General features: G+C 47.2%; 1 protein-coding gene across 1 annotated transcript in view; it reads left to right on the top strand.

Annotated features, from left to right (window-relative positions):
• Positions 1 to 13,046: 13,046 nt before the first annotated feature.
• Positions 13,047 to 19,173, top strand: part of KSR1 (kinase suppressor of ras 1) — a gene marked incomplete at its 5' end in the record, with an annotated part of 48,748 nt that continues 42,621 nt past the window's right edge. Inside the window, 1 exon segment of the mRNA XM_082294473.1 lies at positions 13,047 to 13,271. Within this exon segment, the coding sequence (XP_082150599.1) occupies positions 13,047 to 13,271 (225 nt within the window).

The following is a 19,173-nucleotide window of genomic DNA, read 5'->3' on the forward strand; positions in this document are numbered from 1 at the left end:
CCCTCCCCGGCTGGGTTGTTGGGGTTTATTTTTCCCACTTTTAAATCGGTAAGAACTCCACTGTTGCTACAGATAAGCAGCCATTTGGGGTTATTTGAGTGCAAGCTGCAGATAAGAGAGTGTCTCCTGACGGCTTTTGTTGTCTCTTTCTGCCAGTGGCTTTTTGTTTCTCCTGTCTTTATGTATAAGTTCTCTGAGGTTGTTCTGTGTGTGAGGGGAAGTACAGCGATCACTGCTTCAAGTGGTTGGGGAATCTCTACTGCCCTTGGGACTCCCAGCCTGAATTTGCAAGTCTCACTTCCATGTGTGAGCTAGCACAACCCTCCCACTGCAGTAACTCAGCCTTTCCCAGAACTCCTGCAGAGAGGGATAAGGCTGGGCAGGTTCTTCACTGGCAAAAGCTTCTCTGCTAAAGATGTTTGGAAATCAGGATCCTTCCATGAGGAAAATGGGTCCAGCTCTAAGAGCCCTGGAAAACACTGATTCTATGAGCTTGCAGCAAGATCCATGGGAAGAGAGCCCTTCACCTTCTGCGTGCTGAAGTAAATGGATATGGAGTCTGGGATTTGGCAAAGATAAAATGGATTCAATTTCAGTTTTAAGAATGAAATAGTACTGCAAGCTGGAGAGAAAGTTTTAAGCCAGCTAGCCAGGATTGATCCACCAGGTTCTGATTCCCAGGATTCAGCCTTGTAGCTGCCACTGCACTTGTGAGTGCAAAAGGCTATTAGAACTTATCACCTGAATCATATCTTCCACAGCCCAGGTCAGGAGGATTTAATGTGTTTAATCACTTGTTTTTTTCCTCTTTGCCAAATAATTTCATCACAAAATTTGTATGAAGAGTTGACCTACAAGCATTGTTCCATGTGCAGATAAGCTTCTGTTGGAGTTGCAGCATGCTACTCTGCCTCTCATTGGTTTTTGCAGCTCTCAAGAAAGGAGGTGTCCTGACCATCCAGCACACATCTGGAGAGCCCAGGTCAGAGCCTTCTGTGATACCATGACTGCATTCCTGTTCTTTGCTATCACAGCCCCAGGTAATAATCAGAAGGGAGTGCCCAGTCATGTGAAGGATGAGCCAGTCCAGCCTGTTTCCTGATTTTCAGGGTCAACAATTTCTTATATCATTCCAGACTTACAGAGCATTTCCCAGATGGAACAGCTGCAGTCCACTTCTCAGTTCTGCCAGTAGCCCACAGCTTCAGGCAGACACTTTCCACCCTGCCCTTCCCAGGTCCTGCAGGACTTTGAACAGCACTCATGTCTAAAGGCGAGTTTAGAGTTTGCCTACTAGGACCTCTAAAAAATTCTCTGAATAGGATTCATCATGATAAACTACTCCTAATAAAATAACCAACCTCCTGCAAAACCTTGTGAAAGAGACAGTTAGGTAAGTTCTATCAGCCCCAGCTGACAAGGAGATCACAAGATCACCTGTGAGACATGCCCAGAGCTACATGTGGCACACAAGGAGGAGGCAGCCAGCTCTGCCTTCCTCTGCTGGTGCCGTGCTGTCCTCTCCAGAGCGCGCTGCCTCCAAACCCAGCCTTTGGCAGCACAGCCTCATTCTCCTCAGAGCCCTCTTTTCTTCGCATTTATATATTGTAGATTTTGCTTCTTTAACACATGCAGGAAGAGGCACCTGAGCTGCACCCATCTCTGAGGGGCCCATCCTTGTTCCAGGTTACTGCACCACTTACTAACCCTGCCTTGCATCTTGGTGGGGCTGTCTTAACACATCTATAATGATAACTTCATCATAGAAAATAGATACCCTGGGGGAAAAAAATCCAAACCTAGCAGGTGTTTACTATTTCTGCATCTCCTGGTAGTCTTACTATTTCTTCTTGTGGTATCTTTTTGATCTCTCTGCATGTAACTACCTCAATCCACATACCTTAGAAGCACCTATTAAAAAGCAGGGGTTAAATACAAACACTGTGTGCAGCAGATGTGCATTGGGATGACTTTGCTCAGTGTTACCCCTCTCCATTATTCACAAGCTCCTACCAATCTGCTCTCAGCAGAGATGCCGTATGTGGGATTAAAGGACAAAAGGAAACAAGAACCAAAGTCGGGTCTCCCTGACAGCACAGTTTATGTGCTTTCCTAATGTGCTGCTTTATCTGTCTAACAGAATAGCAATAGCTGCTGCAGAAGAGAAACATAAATTATGCCTTAATTAGGCAGGTTTTGGCTGCTTTTCTTGTGTCCCCAGTGAGGCAAGGCTGTGTCGTTCTAACTCCATCCATTTAGGAAAAATCCCCATGTACACTTAGAACCTAGACCCTTGGGAATATTCCATAAGGCACAAGCCCCTAGCATACCCAGCACACTGCAGTCCATGTGGGGATTTTTCACTTGCCCAAGGTACAACCCTCTGTGTTCTTTTCTCAGCTCAGCTGCTAATGCATAACTTTACTTTTCCTTCCCCTCTGTAATTCCCAATTGGTTCTCTGGGAGTAAAGCTACTCTGGGAATGTCAGATTGTGCTGACTGCAAGAGCTTGGATAACCTGACTGAGGAAACAAGCAAGCTCCAAGCAAAGCATTTCTAATGGGAAAGACACTTCTGAGAACCTTTCTTTGCTGTCTAGTCAGCAATGAGTTCATGCTACAGCTTGGCACTTCCATCATAAGATTATTTTCCCCAATCAGGTAGGGATTTAATTATCTAAGTATCTAATACCTTTACCCTTCTATGACATTTGTTTGAAATAAATAAATAATTTATTAGGGAGTCACACAAGCTGCCTGGATGTACCCAGTATTTTCCTACAGGCAGGCAACACAGCATGTGGAGCAGAACTCTGTGTGCCCCAGCTCTCTGCTGGGAGCACAGCCCACCCCTACCCGCATGCCTCACGCACCGAGACACTCACTGGTTTGGACTGGGAGCTGTCTGTGGAATGACTAATGCAATCAGAAGCCAATTTGGATTAGTCCCTCTACACATCACCGCGTGGAAAAAGAAGCGCATTAAGTCTGGCCTGCTAAAAGCTGGGTCGAAATGCTTTGACCACATCACAGTAACAACGCTTAACAAGGCAAAATGTCTCCTGTCAGAGGCTATTCCCAGCCTTCCCTCACTGCTGCACTAAGCAAAGCAACTGGTTTGTTTTCCTAGCACAAGCCGACCTTCTGTGCAGCCAATATCTAAAACACATTGTCTGAGGAGCGGGAGCTGACAGCACTGAATGATGCAATACTGTGAGCGCACCCGAGCGTTAGCAATGCCGACTGCACCCGTCCTGCTGAGCTGGGAGTCTCGGGGCACTGGCTCCGGCACATTTGGGGTGGTAATTCTTTGCAGATGGCTGTGTCTGCTCGGCAGAGGGCTGTAGCCAAACTCCACTGGGTACTCCCCACAGCTCTCTCCTGTGGCAGAGTGGAGATGTGAGCACAGAGGCACCTGCAGCCCCTAACAACTGGTGACGGTGGAACTTGCCCAGTTTGAAAGATACCAGAGGGGTCAGGATGTGGAGGAAGTACAGGGAGCATTGGCTGAGCTAAAATTCCCAGCCGTGCAGCACAGGTGAACAGCATGTTACTTTGAAGATATCTAGGACAGCCAACAACTGCTGAAATTCTACAGACATCTCATTTTTTAACAGAAATGCAGAATGGAAAAGGACTACATGGGTTCTTTCATAGCTTGAGCATCTACATAAAATTATATGCAACCCTTAACATCCTGATTATCCTTCATGAAAACACTTGGAAGCTTGTGGGTTTGATATTTCTGATTTCCCATTTTAAATGTGAATTGTTTGGGGTAAATTACAATGTTTATGGTTTGAGAAGAGATGTTTTGTTCCATGTTTTGGTAAAAGACAGGCAATACAATTGAACAAGGCTCTTGATTTTGGAAGAGTTTGCAGAGGGGGTTCATGGATGGATGTGAGCTGGAGGCATTCTATCAAATAGCTCTGACCATAGTCTCATCAAAGGAGCACCACATCAAGCATTTAAGTCCAGTATTCTAAGTTCTGACTTCACTAAGCTCAGTGAGTATGTGGAGTAACTCCACTAAACCAATGGATTCATGTTTTATTATGCCCATTGTAATGGGCAAAATCTGACCTTTTGAAAAGGGTTCTGGGAAGCGCAGATGTGGATCACATCTACCCCTTTCATCTTCTACGTTTAATTCCTAAGCGCTCTCTATGGTTTAAATAGACATATCAGACAGAGGAAACCTTCTCATCTCTGGTTCATGGGGGAGGCAGACAGATAAGATGATTTGCCCATGGCTATACTTTCTAAAAGAGCCAGGAACTGAACCAGACTGGTCCAGTCTCAATGTCTCAACCACAGGGTCATCATTCCTTGCCTTGAAACGGTTTCCAAAATCATGCACTATGAGGAATTATAAGAGACAATTGAGTTACGAGCTGTGAAACCTGCCTGCAGAGGCACATGGCAGCACAAAGGAGCACATGGCGGCACAGAGAAGCTTGTCTCCACCAGACCCTGGGGGGAGGAGGTGTCACACGGCAGACCCCTACGGAGAGGAGCCCTATGGAGAGGAGCCTGCCGGGAGCTGACGGACGGGTGAACAGCGAGTGATCATCCCATGGAAGGACATAGAGAAAGTGTGTTACTGATGTGGCAACACAGGATAGGTTACACCATATAAGGAAATACTGTGCTTAAAAAAGTGTATAAAACCAACTCACTCCTTTGAATAAATGATTCAGATTCCCTGCTGGTCTGGGTCCAAGATTCAATCGCCAACAATGCACTAAAGTATGGATATGGACTTGAAATTAACTCTGTGCTTATGCAACATTCTCAACACAACCACTTTCCTGCACTGAGCCTTCTACACTTACCATGATCAAGCACTCTGGTCTTGTCAGGCAATATTCCCCCTCAGAACCAGTGGATGGACCCTGTGCATGGCAGAAAGAGCAGCCAGTGCCAGCTGCCTATTCCTCAGCTGCTGAATTCTCCCATTTTGCACTCACAGCAGGGGTAGAACGTACAAGCTGCTGGATCAGAGAAAACTAAACTCAAGTATGAGGGAAAGTGGTAAGGGTTTACTTTGTCCCTTCCTGTTCATTTGTCTGCCATGAATGCAGAGGGTTTCCTATTTGGTGCTGTGGGGTAAGAGCCAGAATTTTCAAAACTTTGGCTCAGCTCCTGCCAGCATTCATGTTCTCTTATCTTGCTTCCGGTGCAAACTATTTCCAGAGATGGTGTTACTGAGAAAGTCAATGACTCTGATGGAAACAGAGGAAGAAGAGCGAGCAGAAAATCAGAAGACTGAATTCAAATGCAGACAAGAACTGGCCAAGACCATTCTCTCCCCAGACACTCTCAGCAAGACCAGAGGGTGCACTTGTGCAGAAGTGGGGCAGCTGAGCCCTACCACACTGGCAGCTACTGCCAGAAATCAGGTAGTGAGACAGGCTGTGCTTTCTAGCATTTTCTGTCTAAGGAGTCATGATTCCATGTTTAGGAATATCATACATTATAACCCCAGAATCCAAATGGAGAGTATTACTACCATGGTATGCTTTCAACATCAGAAACTTGAGTCAACAGTTAATGTAAAAATTATGCCCATTGGATTTTATAAAGACTTTGAGTAGACTGCAGAATATGTGGCTCACTGTTTTCTCTGGCATCATCGGAAAAAGGTTTATCTGCTTGTGCACTTGTTCTTGGTGAGTAGTTTGGGCAGCATCTGTCTCCTGTGTGAGAAGTTAAGCATATGCATGAAGCCCTGGCTCTTTACACTGCCTGAGCCTCCATTTAAAGGAAGCTTTGCACAGTCCTGCACAGAAAGTTTGGGCAGCCATTCTACTCCTCACACTCATGCTATGTGTGCTATTAGCTGGTTAATTAATGGGTGCACTAAATAGCTTATAAACTGTATGGGTGCCATAATCCACAGCCTGAACTGTACGCAGAGTTCAAGCAGGGATTAGGAGAGTACATGCCCTTAAAGGTGAGGTGACTTTCAAGAGAAAAAAATAAGTTAGAAATACATGTTTGCTAAGAACCAAGGTGTACAGAAACAGCCTAAAGGTATTTTAAGGACATTTCCATTTATGTCTCTTTTACCTGACAAACTCCTGTTGGATGAAAATCGTTTACTATTTATAACATACCATCAATGAAGGCTCCTGGTACAAATGTCTAGTGACTGTCCACACCCTAATGGGATGGGAACATCATTCTGTGAATATGAACAGGACCTTGCTGGCATCTCTTCATGCCACCACAGTCAAGGCAACAAAAAATTTGCAGCTCTCAAGCACTCCCAAATCAAGACACAAACCTCCTTTATGTCACGAACTTGGCCTACAGGCTGTCACAGAATAAAAGGGGGTAGCTTTTTCCTTTGACTTCAGAGCTAAGACTGCAGATTCTTCTGCTGCTTTTGTTTTCACTGTAGTCTGACTTGCCCTCTCCCTCCAGGCTTTGTTTTAAAAAACTGCAATCATCCAGTGGATGCTCTGTCACAGTTTCTCTGTGCCCTTCAATATTTTCCTCCTAAACTTGAATCTCAAGCCATTGGCTACCTTGAGACCTGACCCAGTTTTACACAGCACACAGAACCCTTGTTCCCTGGGACTGACACTCACTTGAACAGAGCTCTGCACGCAGCTTGTCTTGCAGCTGTAGTCTCCAGAATACAGAATGAAAGGAAAGGGTTAAGTTTTTTAGCTAGTTCTGAAAAATAGGGTGCCACTGTGAGGCAGAATTAAAATGAGAATGAATCCAGACTGCAGTTCTTTAGGATACACAGTATTTTCTATAGATCTCATTTTGCATCTTCCCTTCAAAATCCCACTCTGTCCTTAACATGTATTACAAGTGTTATACTGTTCTACAGAATCCTCATAAAGTATAATTAAGTAATGTAATGAAATCTAGTAGATCAGAAACCAAGATTCTCCCTTTAAATATGTTTCTCTCCTAAACAACTTAGCACTGCTGTAATCACTGTGAACAAAGAAAAACTGCCAGACCCTAATCAGCACGCAGCAGGGATGGGTCATGGACACATTTATCTTTCTTCTCACAAGCCTCCCCTGGATAAAGGAAATGCCCTAATACTCAAGGCATCTTGGACACCAGATGGCTGATTATTAGACATTTTATGAGAGGAAGGAAGTAAAGAGAAACAGCCTGAATTTTCATGGCACTGTAGGGATTGGGGAAAAGAAGGCGGAACAAGGACTTAATCCAAAACTTACTGACTGGGAAGACACTGATTTCAAAGGACTTTGAATCGGAAGGAACAAAAGATCTGTGCTTGCTTTTTCTTCTGCAGATTAATTCTCAACTCACCAAGAGCAAGAATGATTGATAGTTGAATAAAATTTTCTATTTTCATCAATCTAAGGACTTCCCGCTGAGCCTTTTTTTTGCAGGGGACAGGTTTAAGTTTCTAAATATTCTTCATAATGTTGTAAGCTTTTAGACTATCTGCAGGCTTTTCAGAGACCTGGTTTCCAAGAGCCTGACTCAGTAGAGCAGGAGCTGGCCATGAGACCAGGAGCAGCAGCAGAATGCACAGGCAGCTGCACGCAGAATTCCACCTCCAATGAAGGAATGCCACAGGCAATGCCCATCAGATGCATCAGGGCAGTCCCTCCACTCATATCATTTGGCCCAGCCTCTTTTACAGTGTCTTAATGTTTAGAAACCTGTAGAAGTCAGCTCCTTTCATTTTATCCATTGCAGAGTTCCTGCAGCTCTTCTAAAACAGATCTGTCAGTGCATGCAGGCTCTCCACAGGGACCACCGCATAACTGAGGGCTACAAGACATGCACCAGAATGCTTCACAGAAAGAGATTTCCTGGATGTTTCACAAGTGGAAGATGGCAATAGCTCCTCCCAGGTCCCACCACGCACAGCAGAGGGACACAGCTACATCAAATGTGCAGATGGATCTTGGGAAGAACGCGGATATTGGATCTAGTGGTCTTTGTGGTGCTGCTCCTCCCATGGAAAGGGATGTGGATTATCCAGCAGGCCCTGTTGATCCCAGGACAGCCCTCTCGCTAGGTATGTAATGAGAGACACAATGTACTGCTTGAGAAATGACTGTGGTCACCCCACTTGTGAGGCACTGCACACACACATGCGGAGGAAGGGTTGCAGAACTGGAAAGGAGGCCTCCCACAGAACAGGACAAGAGCTGGTGGTAAAATCTCCACACACAAGTAGCTGCATCAGGAGAAGTTTGGTTTGGGTTTTTTTGTTTTTTTTTCCTTTTGCCAGAAAACCTGGCATTGATTCAGAGTTGCTGACAGACGTAGGGCACACGAGTGGGAGGAGTCTGTTCTCATTTTGCTAATGAACGTAACTCCACTGGCAAAGCCTGAGTGCAGGACAAGCCTCACGCAGGGTGTGCACAGCTGAGTCTGGACCCAGGGCCTTTCCAAAGGGCTGTCACATCAAACGGGTCCGAGCGCACGGGAATAATGGGAGCAGATGATTAACCCACCCAGCTCCTCTCCTTTATTTAAACACCAAGAAAGGCCTCTGGGGAATGAAGCTAATAGCCACGTGGAGTCCCGGCTCCAGAAACATAATGATGGACCTGGAACCTTTTCTCACCCGGATGAAAGAGGGGCTGTTGTACTGCAGTTCACAGCGTGCTAATGACAAACACAACTAAAACCTTCAGCCTGTTTCAGACTCAGGCCTGTAATCTCCTTATGCAATACGCTTGACAAAGCTCTCTTGTGGAATATGAGCCTGCTTTTTCCACCACAGTATATACCCCCTCCCTCACCAGACTGCGCGCTACTGGACTTGATGAATTTAATTATTTATTAATTATTTTTACTCTTATAGCATTTAACAAAATAAACTGGTTATTTTGCTGCAAATAAAACAAACATTAGGAAGCTCTGCTTGCAGTGATATGCCTGTCTGAGGGGAAGAGCAGCAGCTCACCTGCTGCAGTGTTCTGAGAGGTAAAGCTGCCTAATTATTTTTTATTATCCCCGTGTTGTTTTGTTAACCAAATATTTGTCTTTTTGCCTCACACACATATCTAATGCCAATATACAAATTGCACAAGGGGATTATGCCAGCATGAGTCAATCTAGGGTGTGTTTATCCTTGGAGAGACATAAGCCTCTGTTTCTAAAGGCGGGTGTTTCTTATCCTTGTTAGACCTATGAATATCTTTTGCCAACAAAATTTGTCACTTTTCACTGTTGGCACGTCTGCTGCTAGAACAAACCCCACGGGCTGGCAGGGCTCCAAGTGGGGTGGGGGCTAAGGCCTCTGGGACTGTCATTATTGAGTATTTATATTACAGCAGAACTTAGAGGCTTCTTGCTGAGATTCAGGCGTTGCCGTGCAAGCAGAGAGTAAAAGACTCTTCCTGCCCCAAACAGTTTATAGTCTAAACAGAAGTGACTGGTGATAAATAGCAGACAAAAAGGCAGCACTATTGCAACACAGCTAATGCTAAAGAAAGACTGCAAAACCCACGGGATTACTCTAAAAATAAATGTTGAGGGTTTTATCTGTTTTATAGACAACTAAAATTCTTACGTTCTTAAAGCTAGAAAGTTTCTGGTTGCTGTAACAGCTGCAATTCTTGTTTACTCACGTGACTCCAGAAGGTAAGATGAACACATCACTCCACTCCTCCTCCTCTCAGTCCCATCTCAAAGTTCCTTTCTGTTGCAGGGGAAGTGAGCGGGTGGCTGGTGGTGCTTGGTTGCCAGCCAGGGTTAAACCACGACACCTGGCCACAGAAAACACTGAGTGAAGCTACACAGCAGTTTCTTGTGCCCTCCACTTCTGGGGCAGAAATTCTCTTAAGATTGCCCAAGCACAACTGTTTTTCCCCACCCATGAAAATTATTTTTAAGAACAAGAGTAGTGTTTAATTTTCACATCTCTTCCTCCATTATTGTCAGCACACAGTTCAGTTTCCTGTTATCTATCCCTGACTCACTGGGATCCACCACTGCCAAACCTGCGGATTTGCTGGTCCATCCCTTGCATTTGACTGTGCTATTTGACACAGACAGCTGAGCAGGAAAAACTCCATGGAAGAAGTGGCCCTAAACTAAAATTTTTCTTAAAGTTGCAGGTCATATCTTATACTTGTGTGAACTGGTTTGGCTCAGTTGCAGGCAATGGAGATATCTAAACTGGGAAATGGTGAGGATTTGTTCTGGGAACACCATCTCACCATCCTCACTTTCTCTGTATATCCTAACAAGAATATCCAGCAGCATGTTTAAAAATAGGACTTAAGTTTCTCAGCTTCCCAGCAGAGGAGCATGCCAGAGCTACTGTGTATTCCTGTGCTGTGCCAGGGAGAGGAATACTCCTATGGCTGTGTAGGAGGAAGCCTTTGAGGGGAAAATCACCGATAATAAAGGCCTCTTTTATCTGAAATACCTAACATTTCAGCTTTTCAAATCCCAACACTGCATTTTCTTAAAACAGGTCTCTATTATGTGTTAAACACATCAAATAGAGTAATTCAGTCTCATCACCTAAATTCAGTGTTGTGATAGCTGAATGAAATTGGGGCAAGCTAGCTAAAAAGGTAATAGAGGCTTTTCATACAGGCAGCATGCGAAATGCATCAGTGCTTTTCTTTCTTCAGGAATAAAAAAAAGGTCTTTTTTCCCCAGTGAGCTTATGTTACTGAGTCCAAGACCATTGCTATGGTCTACAGGCCAGGACTTCCATGAGCACTTAGCAAGGTTAGGGCTTTATTGGGGTAGCTAGAACCTGATCTGTGTGGGCAAGAGAGATGGGGGACAGTGGGGAAGAGAAATCACCTCAATCCTTAGGCCAGTGGCTTAACCAAGGACTTAGCAGTTTTCTCTGATCCAGTTCAGGCATTCCACATTCTATGGTTGTTTTCAAAACTCTTGTTTTTTAACACAGTGGCAAAAAAGGCCACTGTACAATTCATATTGGAATCAAGTTGACAAGTGGGTATGGTTCACTCAATTCAAGAAAAAAACAGTTGTTTTCCTCTAGAGAATGCAGTTCTTATGTCCACCCCACATAAACTGTACATTAGAAGAAAAATCCTAACAAGTGCATCAATAAATGTGTAAGGTACAACATGGAATAGGTCACTTCTGGAAATCTCTGGGAAAACAGTACATTCAGCGTGCTCTCATGGTCCTTCTAGCATGGCCCAGCCTTGGTATTTCTCTTTTCAAACCATCCAATAAGCAGTGCTTTTACCCCCTCTCCTTATAGACAGAGAGCTGTGGTTCCAGACAACTGGAACCACCGGGACTGCACACAAGGTCTGTGGTGGAACAGCAGCCTGAGCTCCGGGGAAGGCGCCAGCCCTGCAACCTGCGAGGCAGCAGCGATGCTGAGCAGGGATGGACGCACAGGCAGTGTTCAGTCAGCACATTTTTCCTGCAGGCCCAAGGGCAGCCCTGTGTGCTGGGGCTGGAATGCTGCCCACGGATGGCAGCCGGGTAATGAGGCCGGCACTCCCAGCACACAAACACTGCAGGGAATGCCAAATATCTTGTGATGCACGGCCCACAATTTTCCTAGGTTGCTTTCTTATGCAACGCACTCGGCCTCTTGTCTATAAGCAAATGGATATTCTCAGGTGGGCACGCAGAGAATGTCTACAAGAATGATATCTTGTTAACAACATTCCTGAGTTCCACAGTCACATGTATTTGAGGATTTCAACCTGTCAAGAGTTCTAGAAACTAAAATTTCCAGTGTTAAACTTCCAGTGCTCCTGAGAGCAGATGACGTAGATAAAGGCTTTTTCACAAGGTCAGAAATATGGAGGTAATAAGCAAAGTTACTTTCCCAAAACCACAGGACTCATCAGATGGCAAACTAATTAAACCCTAATCCAGCAAAGCCCTTACTGCGTATGAAATTTACAGCATGTGAATAATGACAATGAAATCAAATACTTAACCTGACCCACATTCTTAAGAAAATTGCTAAACGGCATATGCCACACTACTTGATGCAAATCCAAACTAATGTGGATACCAGTATTTATCTAACCACGAGAAAAACAGCTCAGTGTCAGCTGCTTTGCCCTGCTCCACTGCCTCATGTCCTAAATTGGGGGTTTTTTTGTTTTTTTTCAGGAATCTCCCTTCTGTATTGCCACATGTGGCTCAGATGTCATTTAAGCTTTTAAAACCTGGTATCAATTTAGTGCAAATTAAGGAGGCTGCCTTCTTCTGTCAGCAAGGTACAACCTAACTGCCTCTCTGGATCCCTCATGTCAGATGAACAGTCCCAATTCTAATAATTGGGAGATGAGTGGTTCCTGCACTGACAGCTCAGCTCTGTGTGAGCCCATCAGAAAGGCTGGCTATGAAACCAAATGTAATGCAGCTACCTGGACTATTTTTCTCACATCTCCATTGTGAAAGCTGAAACCACAGGGATTCCACAAGGCTATCATAAAGTGCCCTCCTACTCATGATATGGATGAACCCACACACCTATTGCACTCAAAGCTTATATTCACTAAAATACGTTTATCATAATGCCCGCTCACACCTGCCCTGGGCTGGGCAGGTCCTGCTTTCTCCAGGGGCGCGGAGCAGAGCCGGCAGCGGGCTCCTCGGGGCGAGCTGCAAGCCCTGACATACCTGAGGGGAGGCTGCCAGGGCGGCGAGGGGCTGAGGCGGGCGCGGAGAGGGAGGCAGCGAGACGGGAACTGAGGAGCCGAGGCGGGCGCTGAGGGGTGAGGCGGGAAATGAGGGGTGAGGGACACGCTGAGGGGAGCGCCCCGGGCCCGCAGCGGGCGCTGAGGGGTGAGGCGGGAAATGAGGGGTGAGGGACACGCTGAGGGGAGCGCCCCGGGCCCGCAGCGGGCGCTGAGGGCGGGGGCGGGGGCGGAGCGGGCGTGCTTGCGGAGCCCGGCGGCCGCGCATGTACCGCGCGGTGATTGCCCGGCGAGTGCGGCGGGGCGGGGCGGGCCGGGCTGGGTCGCGTCGCCTCCCGCCCGCCCGCCCGCCTCCCTCCCTCCCTCCACCGCTCCCCCGCTCCCCCGCCGCCGCCTCGCCTCCCGGCCTCCCTGATGCCGAGGGATGGATAGAGCGGCTGCCCTGCGAGCCGCCGGCATGCTGGAGAGGAAGGAGCGGAGCGGCGGCGAGGCGGCGGGGCCGCGGGGCTTGCCGGCAGTGCGGAGCACGCTGCAGCAGTGCGGGCTGCTGCAGGACCTCATCGACATCTCGCTCTCCAACCTGCGCGGGCTCCGCACCAAGTGCGCCGCGTCCAACGACCTCACGCAGCAGGAGATCCGCACGCTGGAGGTACGGCACGGGCTGGCAGCCGCGGGCGCCGCAGCGGGGCCGCGCCCGGGGCCTGCCGCTGCCCGCCGCCCTGTCCCCTCGGCACCGGGGCCGCGCCGCGCTCGCTCCTCCCGCGGGCCGAGCGGTGTTGGCGGGGGTAGCGGCGCCCCGGCCCCGCCGCGGAGCTGTCAGCGGGCTCGGTGCTCCCGGCGCGGCGCGAGGCTCCCCGCCATGGAAGCCGCGGAGCGCGGTGCCGGCGGAGCGCGGACAGGTGCGGGGCAGCCCCGTGGGTGCCCCGGGCTGCCGGGCGGGTGCGCGGCAGCTCCGTGAGGCCGTGCTCCGTCTCCCCGCCGCGCCCTGCGGCCTGTGCCGGGCTCCCGCGTCCCTGTGGAGCGGGATGCGATGTGAGGCGCGGAGCAGAGGTGACTCGAGGCTCCCTGGAAGGAGGTGCGTCCCCACACCGCTGTCCTGACGAGCTGGGAAGACTCCCGTTTGTCTCAGGTCCTTGGTGCTTGCTCCTGATGGCTCCTGCCCTCTGCTCCAGGCCTGTCTCTCTATCCCTGGCTCAGTTTCACTGATCTAATCTGATCCTCCTTTTCTCTCTATTGCTGTGGCTCAAACAGCATCATGGGCCGGGCTGGAGAGATGTTTTGCTGTTTAGAAAGATTATACGCAATTCTTCAAGCACAAAACATGCGCTGTTGTGATGCTCTCAAAGAAGCGCTGAATCTGTACAAAAGTCTGCATAAGTATTTAGAAAGGGAAGGTAGAAGTATTTTTCCTTACTTCATTTGACCTTTAGTTACTTAAATAACATTTCCTTTTACCTTCTGTGCAGGTAATTTTGCTCTAAGCAAACAATCCCTTCCTGTCCCCTTCTTTGATTCAAGTTTGATGTAAATGCTAAGGCTCCTCTTCTCTACCTGGTGGTGGAGGCTGTGGAGCTGGATAGAGCACTGGGCTTTTTTAGGAAGAAAGATCATCACAACACTGTAACTCTAATAAACCTACATGCTGAAAAATCCATCACATGAGAAATTAAGGTTGGGAAGAAAACTGTGAAACAATAGGTTGTAGGTAGCTTTTGGCACAACCTCGTGGCAATCTATCATTCTTCCTTTATTCTTTCTCTGACATTTTTTGTGGTTTTGTTTGGTTGAGTGGTTTGTTTTGTGGGGTGTTTTGTTATGGTTGGTTCTTCCCCCCAAATTTATAGTGCTGTTCTTCCTCCTGTCACTTCCAAATAGCATTCAGAAGGCTATTCTCTGTGAAACAATATTTGTATAGCCTTTTGGCAGCCCTGCCGACGGCCTTTTTGATGCCCAAACAATGTCAATCAGCATAATTTCGGAAAAGGATCATCACTATTTTTCTAGCGGACTTTTTCTATAAGAAAACCTTTATTCACAAGGTATAAAGGCCTTCTATCATCTTGAGGCTCTTCTTAAAGCAACAAAAGCTGTTTCTAGTGATAGTTCTTGAGTGTGTGCACGCAATCCTCTTCAAACAAATGGGTGCCACATTGACTGATGATCATAAAATTTATGATCAGAAGAAAATCTCTTTGATGTACAGTCCAATATGTGATTTCTCTGGGAGTTCAACCAAGTGCTGGATCTCTGCTCACATGTGGAGCTGTGGGCATGGGTACAGACTCCATGTTCTTTGCACTGTTCAATTGCATGTACCAAAATACATGTCAGGCATAGCCTGAGTCTTGTGCTTGACTGTGCCAGGCAGCAGTCACAGAGCCAGACTGCAGGAGCTTAAGGTCTGTGTTTGCTTCCCCAAGCTGTCATTGCTCATGGTGCACCCTAGGGAGGTGGGCTCAGAGCTGTCTCAGGTACCAGGTGGAGTTCCTGTGCCCTGATTCCTGTGCCAGCAGTGCCACTGTGGCTGTGTGCCTCTGCCTGTGGGGTTGTGTCAGCACAGACAACGAGCTCTGGTCCTGCAGGGAGCCGAGTACTGCTGGATGGACTACGTAGGCAGCTCCTGATGAGTCCAGAGTGGAGCTGGCAGCTGGGAGCTCAGAGATCTCCAGGGCCTGCTGTGCTTCCCTGGTGGCCTCAACGAGTCACCAAATGGCTCTGTGGGTCGTGATTAGTGGCTACTGGTGGTGCAGTGCTGTGAGCCACATCTGTACTGTATGTCTGTCCTGAACTGCGAACTCATCTAGGCTGGGGCTGAACCCTCACAGAGCTTTTTTTCTGTGCAAAGACTTCAGAGGAAAAAGAATTACGAAAACTTAGTACCATTAGTATAACTGGTAAACTGTGTAGTGAAGGTACAGAACAGACAGCAGTGCATGCTCGTGGCTGTTTCTGATCCCAAGGTGAGCACAGCCTTGAAGTTCTGAAAGTAGTTATAAGGTGAATGGAATCCACAGCCTACTTGGGCTCATACTTAGCTCCCTCCCATTTACTGCAATGCTTCAAGTCCTTCCTCATTCCTCTTGCTTGTAAGGTGTTCTCAAAATAAAGCACATGGTAGATAAGGATTTCAAACTGGACCTTGGCAGGTACAGATAAGCACTCACGGTGGCTCAGAAGAGTGCAGGGAGAACTGAGACACAGGAAGGAGGGGAAAGAAAGGGCTGTGGGAATTGTTTGCAAAGGATGTGTTGAGTGTAATGTGTTATGTGAGCTGACCCTGTTTCACATGTTGGAAGGCCGTTTCTTAGAAGGGCAGGGAGTTTCCCTGTCGTGGAAAGTAGGTTCTGTTAGTTTGGTTATTAGCAGACGGGGTTCTTTGACGCCACAAGGTCTGCTTTGGGTTTTTTAAGTTTTATATGTACTGCCCGATAAGTGCTTGAGTGTTTTTCTTTTTACCCAGTGCTGGTCTGTGCTTTCAGTTCTGTCTTAGCAGGTTTACTCACTTCTCAAGTTGACTACAAAACTGAAATGGAAAATAATGGTAATTTTAACCCATATGTAAGAGAGTAAAAAATGTCTTGCCAGGTAGTGAGCATCCAGTGTTGTTCCAAGCATCCTTGGAAAGAAATAGCTCTGTCAGTCTACCTCTGTCCTTACACTAATCCCTTGTATGACTCAAATTGGTTTTGCAAAGTTAGAAACATATTATTTTTAGCTGTATTTCTTTGTGAAAGCAGTATCTTTCTGGATTCATTTCCCTGGCTGGGAAACTGCTGGTGGGACTAGACATCTGTAGTGAAGCACATCCAATTTCCAACCGCAGCTCAAGCCAGTCTGTTGGAGGTGAGAAGGAGAACACAGTCGCAGGTGCTGGCAGCAGGAAAGGTTCCTGTGGTTTCTCAGCTGGAAACAGCTGGTTTGGTGAGCTGTGGGAATCCCCAGACTAAGTGGGACACCTTCCCCCAGCCCCCCCACTTTTGACTGCAGCAAAGGTGAGGCAGGAAGGCTGAACTGCGAGACCTAGAGTGGATTTAGACTGCAGGTGTATTTTCTTTCTAACTGGGTTCTTTCCTCAGAAGAGCTGACTACAGTGGCTCTGGCACGGCAGCTTCCTCCAAACTGGTTATGGTGGGAGTGTCGGGGTGAGGCAGTAGCGCACATTCTGCCTGCTCTTTGGGAAAGCTGTCTTCCTGGCTCTCTGGCCAGACTAGATTTGTGATAGAGACACTCCTGGCCCTGTGTGCAAAGATCAGTTTGGCTTCTGCCTCAGGAATGTCCTCTGTTCAGCACCTTCAGCAAACAGAGTACCAGATCAGAAAGCCTGACTCCAGCTGTGCCACAAATAAGTCAGTCTACTCTCCACAAATCAGTTGTTCACAGTGGCTGAATGGTACCTGTGGATTAAATCTGTTTGAACTTGCTTGGGCATTATCTCAATTCATTTGGCAATTTGTCTAGAAAAGGCTTATCTTACCAAGCAATCTCTGAGCAGAAACAAACACTTTGAAAATGGGGGGAGACATGAGAGGAGAGGAAGAGGGATTGTAATAGTCCACACTTGCAGACTGGAAGTTGGGCATGTGGTATGCATAAGGGAAGGACAACTGTGTTTGTGAATTGGAAGTAGTGGGAGTAGTGAATTTTTCAGGCCAAACTGCAACCTGTAGCCACATGTTTATGAGCTTTGTTCAGCTGAAAAGACTTCCTTTCCCAGCAGGTCTTATGTAAGAAAAGAAGAAAGTCTCTTACTTCATCTTACTTTTTGCATATATGCAACACATTTGTTTTACTTGAAGTGTCTTGTGTTTTTGTAGGACTCTTTTCTTAAGTTTGTGCACTTCATGTACAAAGTAGTCTTCAACAGAGATTCTGTTTGACTTGGAAGGAGGGAAGACCATATATGATTATCTAGTCTGCAGACTTCATCTTTCCTTTGTGACAGTTATGATCAGAATTTCCACATCATAATGGAATTTAGCACATCTAAATGTTGACACAAAAACTCAGCAGCAGTGTTTTCACTTACCTGGAGTTCCCAGGACAAGCTCTGGTGAGCAGGTTATCATCAATATGAAGATAGGACAAGGGACTCTTCACTTTTCTGTCAAGCTCTGTGTGCTTCTTGCCTTGGGTTGGGTTCCATGGTGCACTGATTGGGAAGCAAGAAATGAAATGTCAGAGTAAGGCTCTGTGCTGTCTTTGCCTTTCTGAAGCTACCTGTGTGGTCGCTGGATTCTGGTGACACAGCATTATTCCTGCTCATCTCCTGCAGCCAGCTTGGAGACCCTCCCAGCCCTGGAGCTGCAGTGCAGGAGCTCAGCAGAGCCTGGCTGGGAGCTCTGTCTGGCTGTGCCTGCACACAGCGACAGGAACCCACAGCCTGCAGTGCCACACAAGCCTCAGTCTCTGCATACGACTTCTGACCTTTGCTGCGTGCATAGAACTGATCTAATCAGGGAAGTAGCCAAGCTGAGCCCCAGCTGTGTCCAGCTGAACTCCTGGTTGTGACCAAGCTTGCCCAGATCCCACCTGTGCAGAACTTGGGCTGCTACTCCAGTTCAAATGCTGTGAACTGCATTTTACCCAAGGAAAGCCCCGATCGGTGTTCCAGCTGCATGGTAGAGACAGATGTACAGCTATGAGTCAGCATGGGGTACACAAATTTATCACCTGGTTTGGTCATAAATAGGAACACTTAACAAAGAAGTCATGTGACATACCAAATTATTTAGGGAATAGTTTCGCTTACAGTGATATTTCCAACTGAGATAGTGTAGTCTATCAGATGCTTGAGGGATAAACCCTCACCTTTCTTTTAAGGTTAATATTTCTTACCCTTATTTTCAGCTTAGAGGGATTTTTTTCTTTTTTAAATAAAAGGAAAATGGTACTGAAAGCAAGCCTGGCTATCTCCCACTGCTTGGGGGCTTGGAGAATATATTGGCTGGATTACTGCTGTGGTGAAAGGCACACAGTCATGTATGGATGATCCTGACTCAGCCAGCTCTCAGACTTCTCTCCTTGCTCATTTCTCACTCCTGTGGAGCAATCCCACACAGTCGACACTACCAGCAGCACGGAGTTGCCACAGCAGGTGAATCTGGGGGACAGAGGCTCTCTGAATCTGGAAACACACCTGCTCCAAAAGAAATGGGGAATTCTTCCAACATATGACTTGTGTGCAGTGGTGCATGGAAGTGTCATGGGCATTCCTGCTTCTTGGTGGGAGTCTGCACCTAGTCAGAGTAGCACATGATTGGGAAACAGTTTGGCATTCTGGCTTAGCTTTTCCTGCAGCCAGTACTTGTTGTTGTAGCCCCCAGAATCTAGAACAGGATCAGTCCCCATTTAAACTAGTTAAACTCTGCCTTGCTTGTAAGGTGGGACAACTGGGAAGCACCAAGGTTTACAGGTAGTCAGAGAGGCCTTTTGCCTTAAGCCAGAGCTGCACAGAGCTCCTGTGCCACCTACGGATCCCAGAGGCGTGTCCCAGCCAGCCCTGCTCCCACTGCACAGCTCCAAGGACATGAGGTAATCACTGCTGCAGCTGT

This window comes from Coloeus monedula (genome assembly GCF_965178545.1).
Source record: "Coloeus monedula genome assembly, chromosome: 20".
Taxonomy (NCBI): domain Eukaryota; kingdom Metazoa; phylum Chordata; class Aves; order Passeriformes; family Corvidae; genus Coloeus; species Coloeus monedula.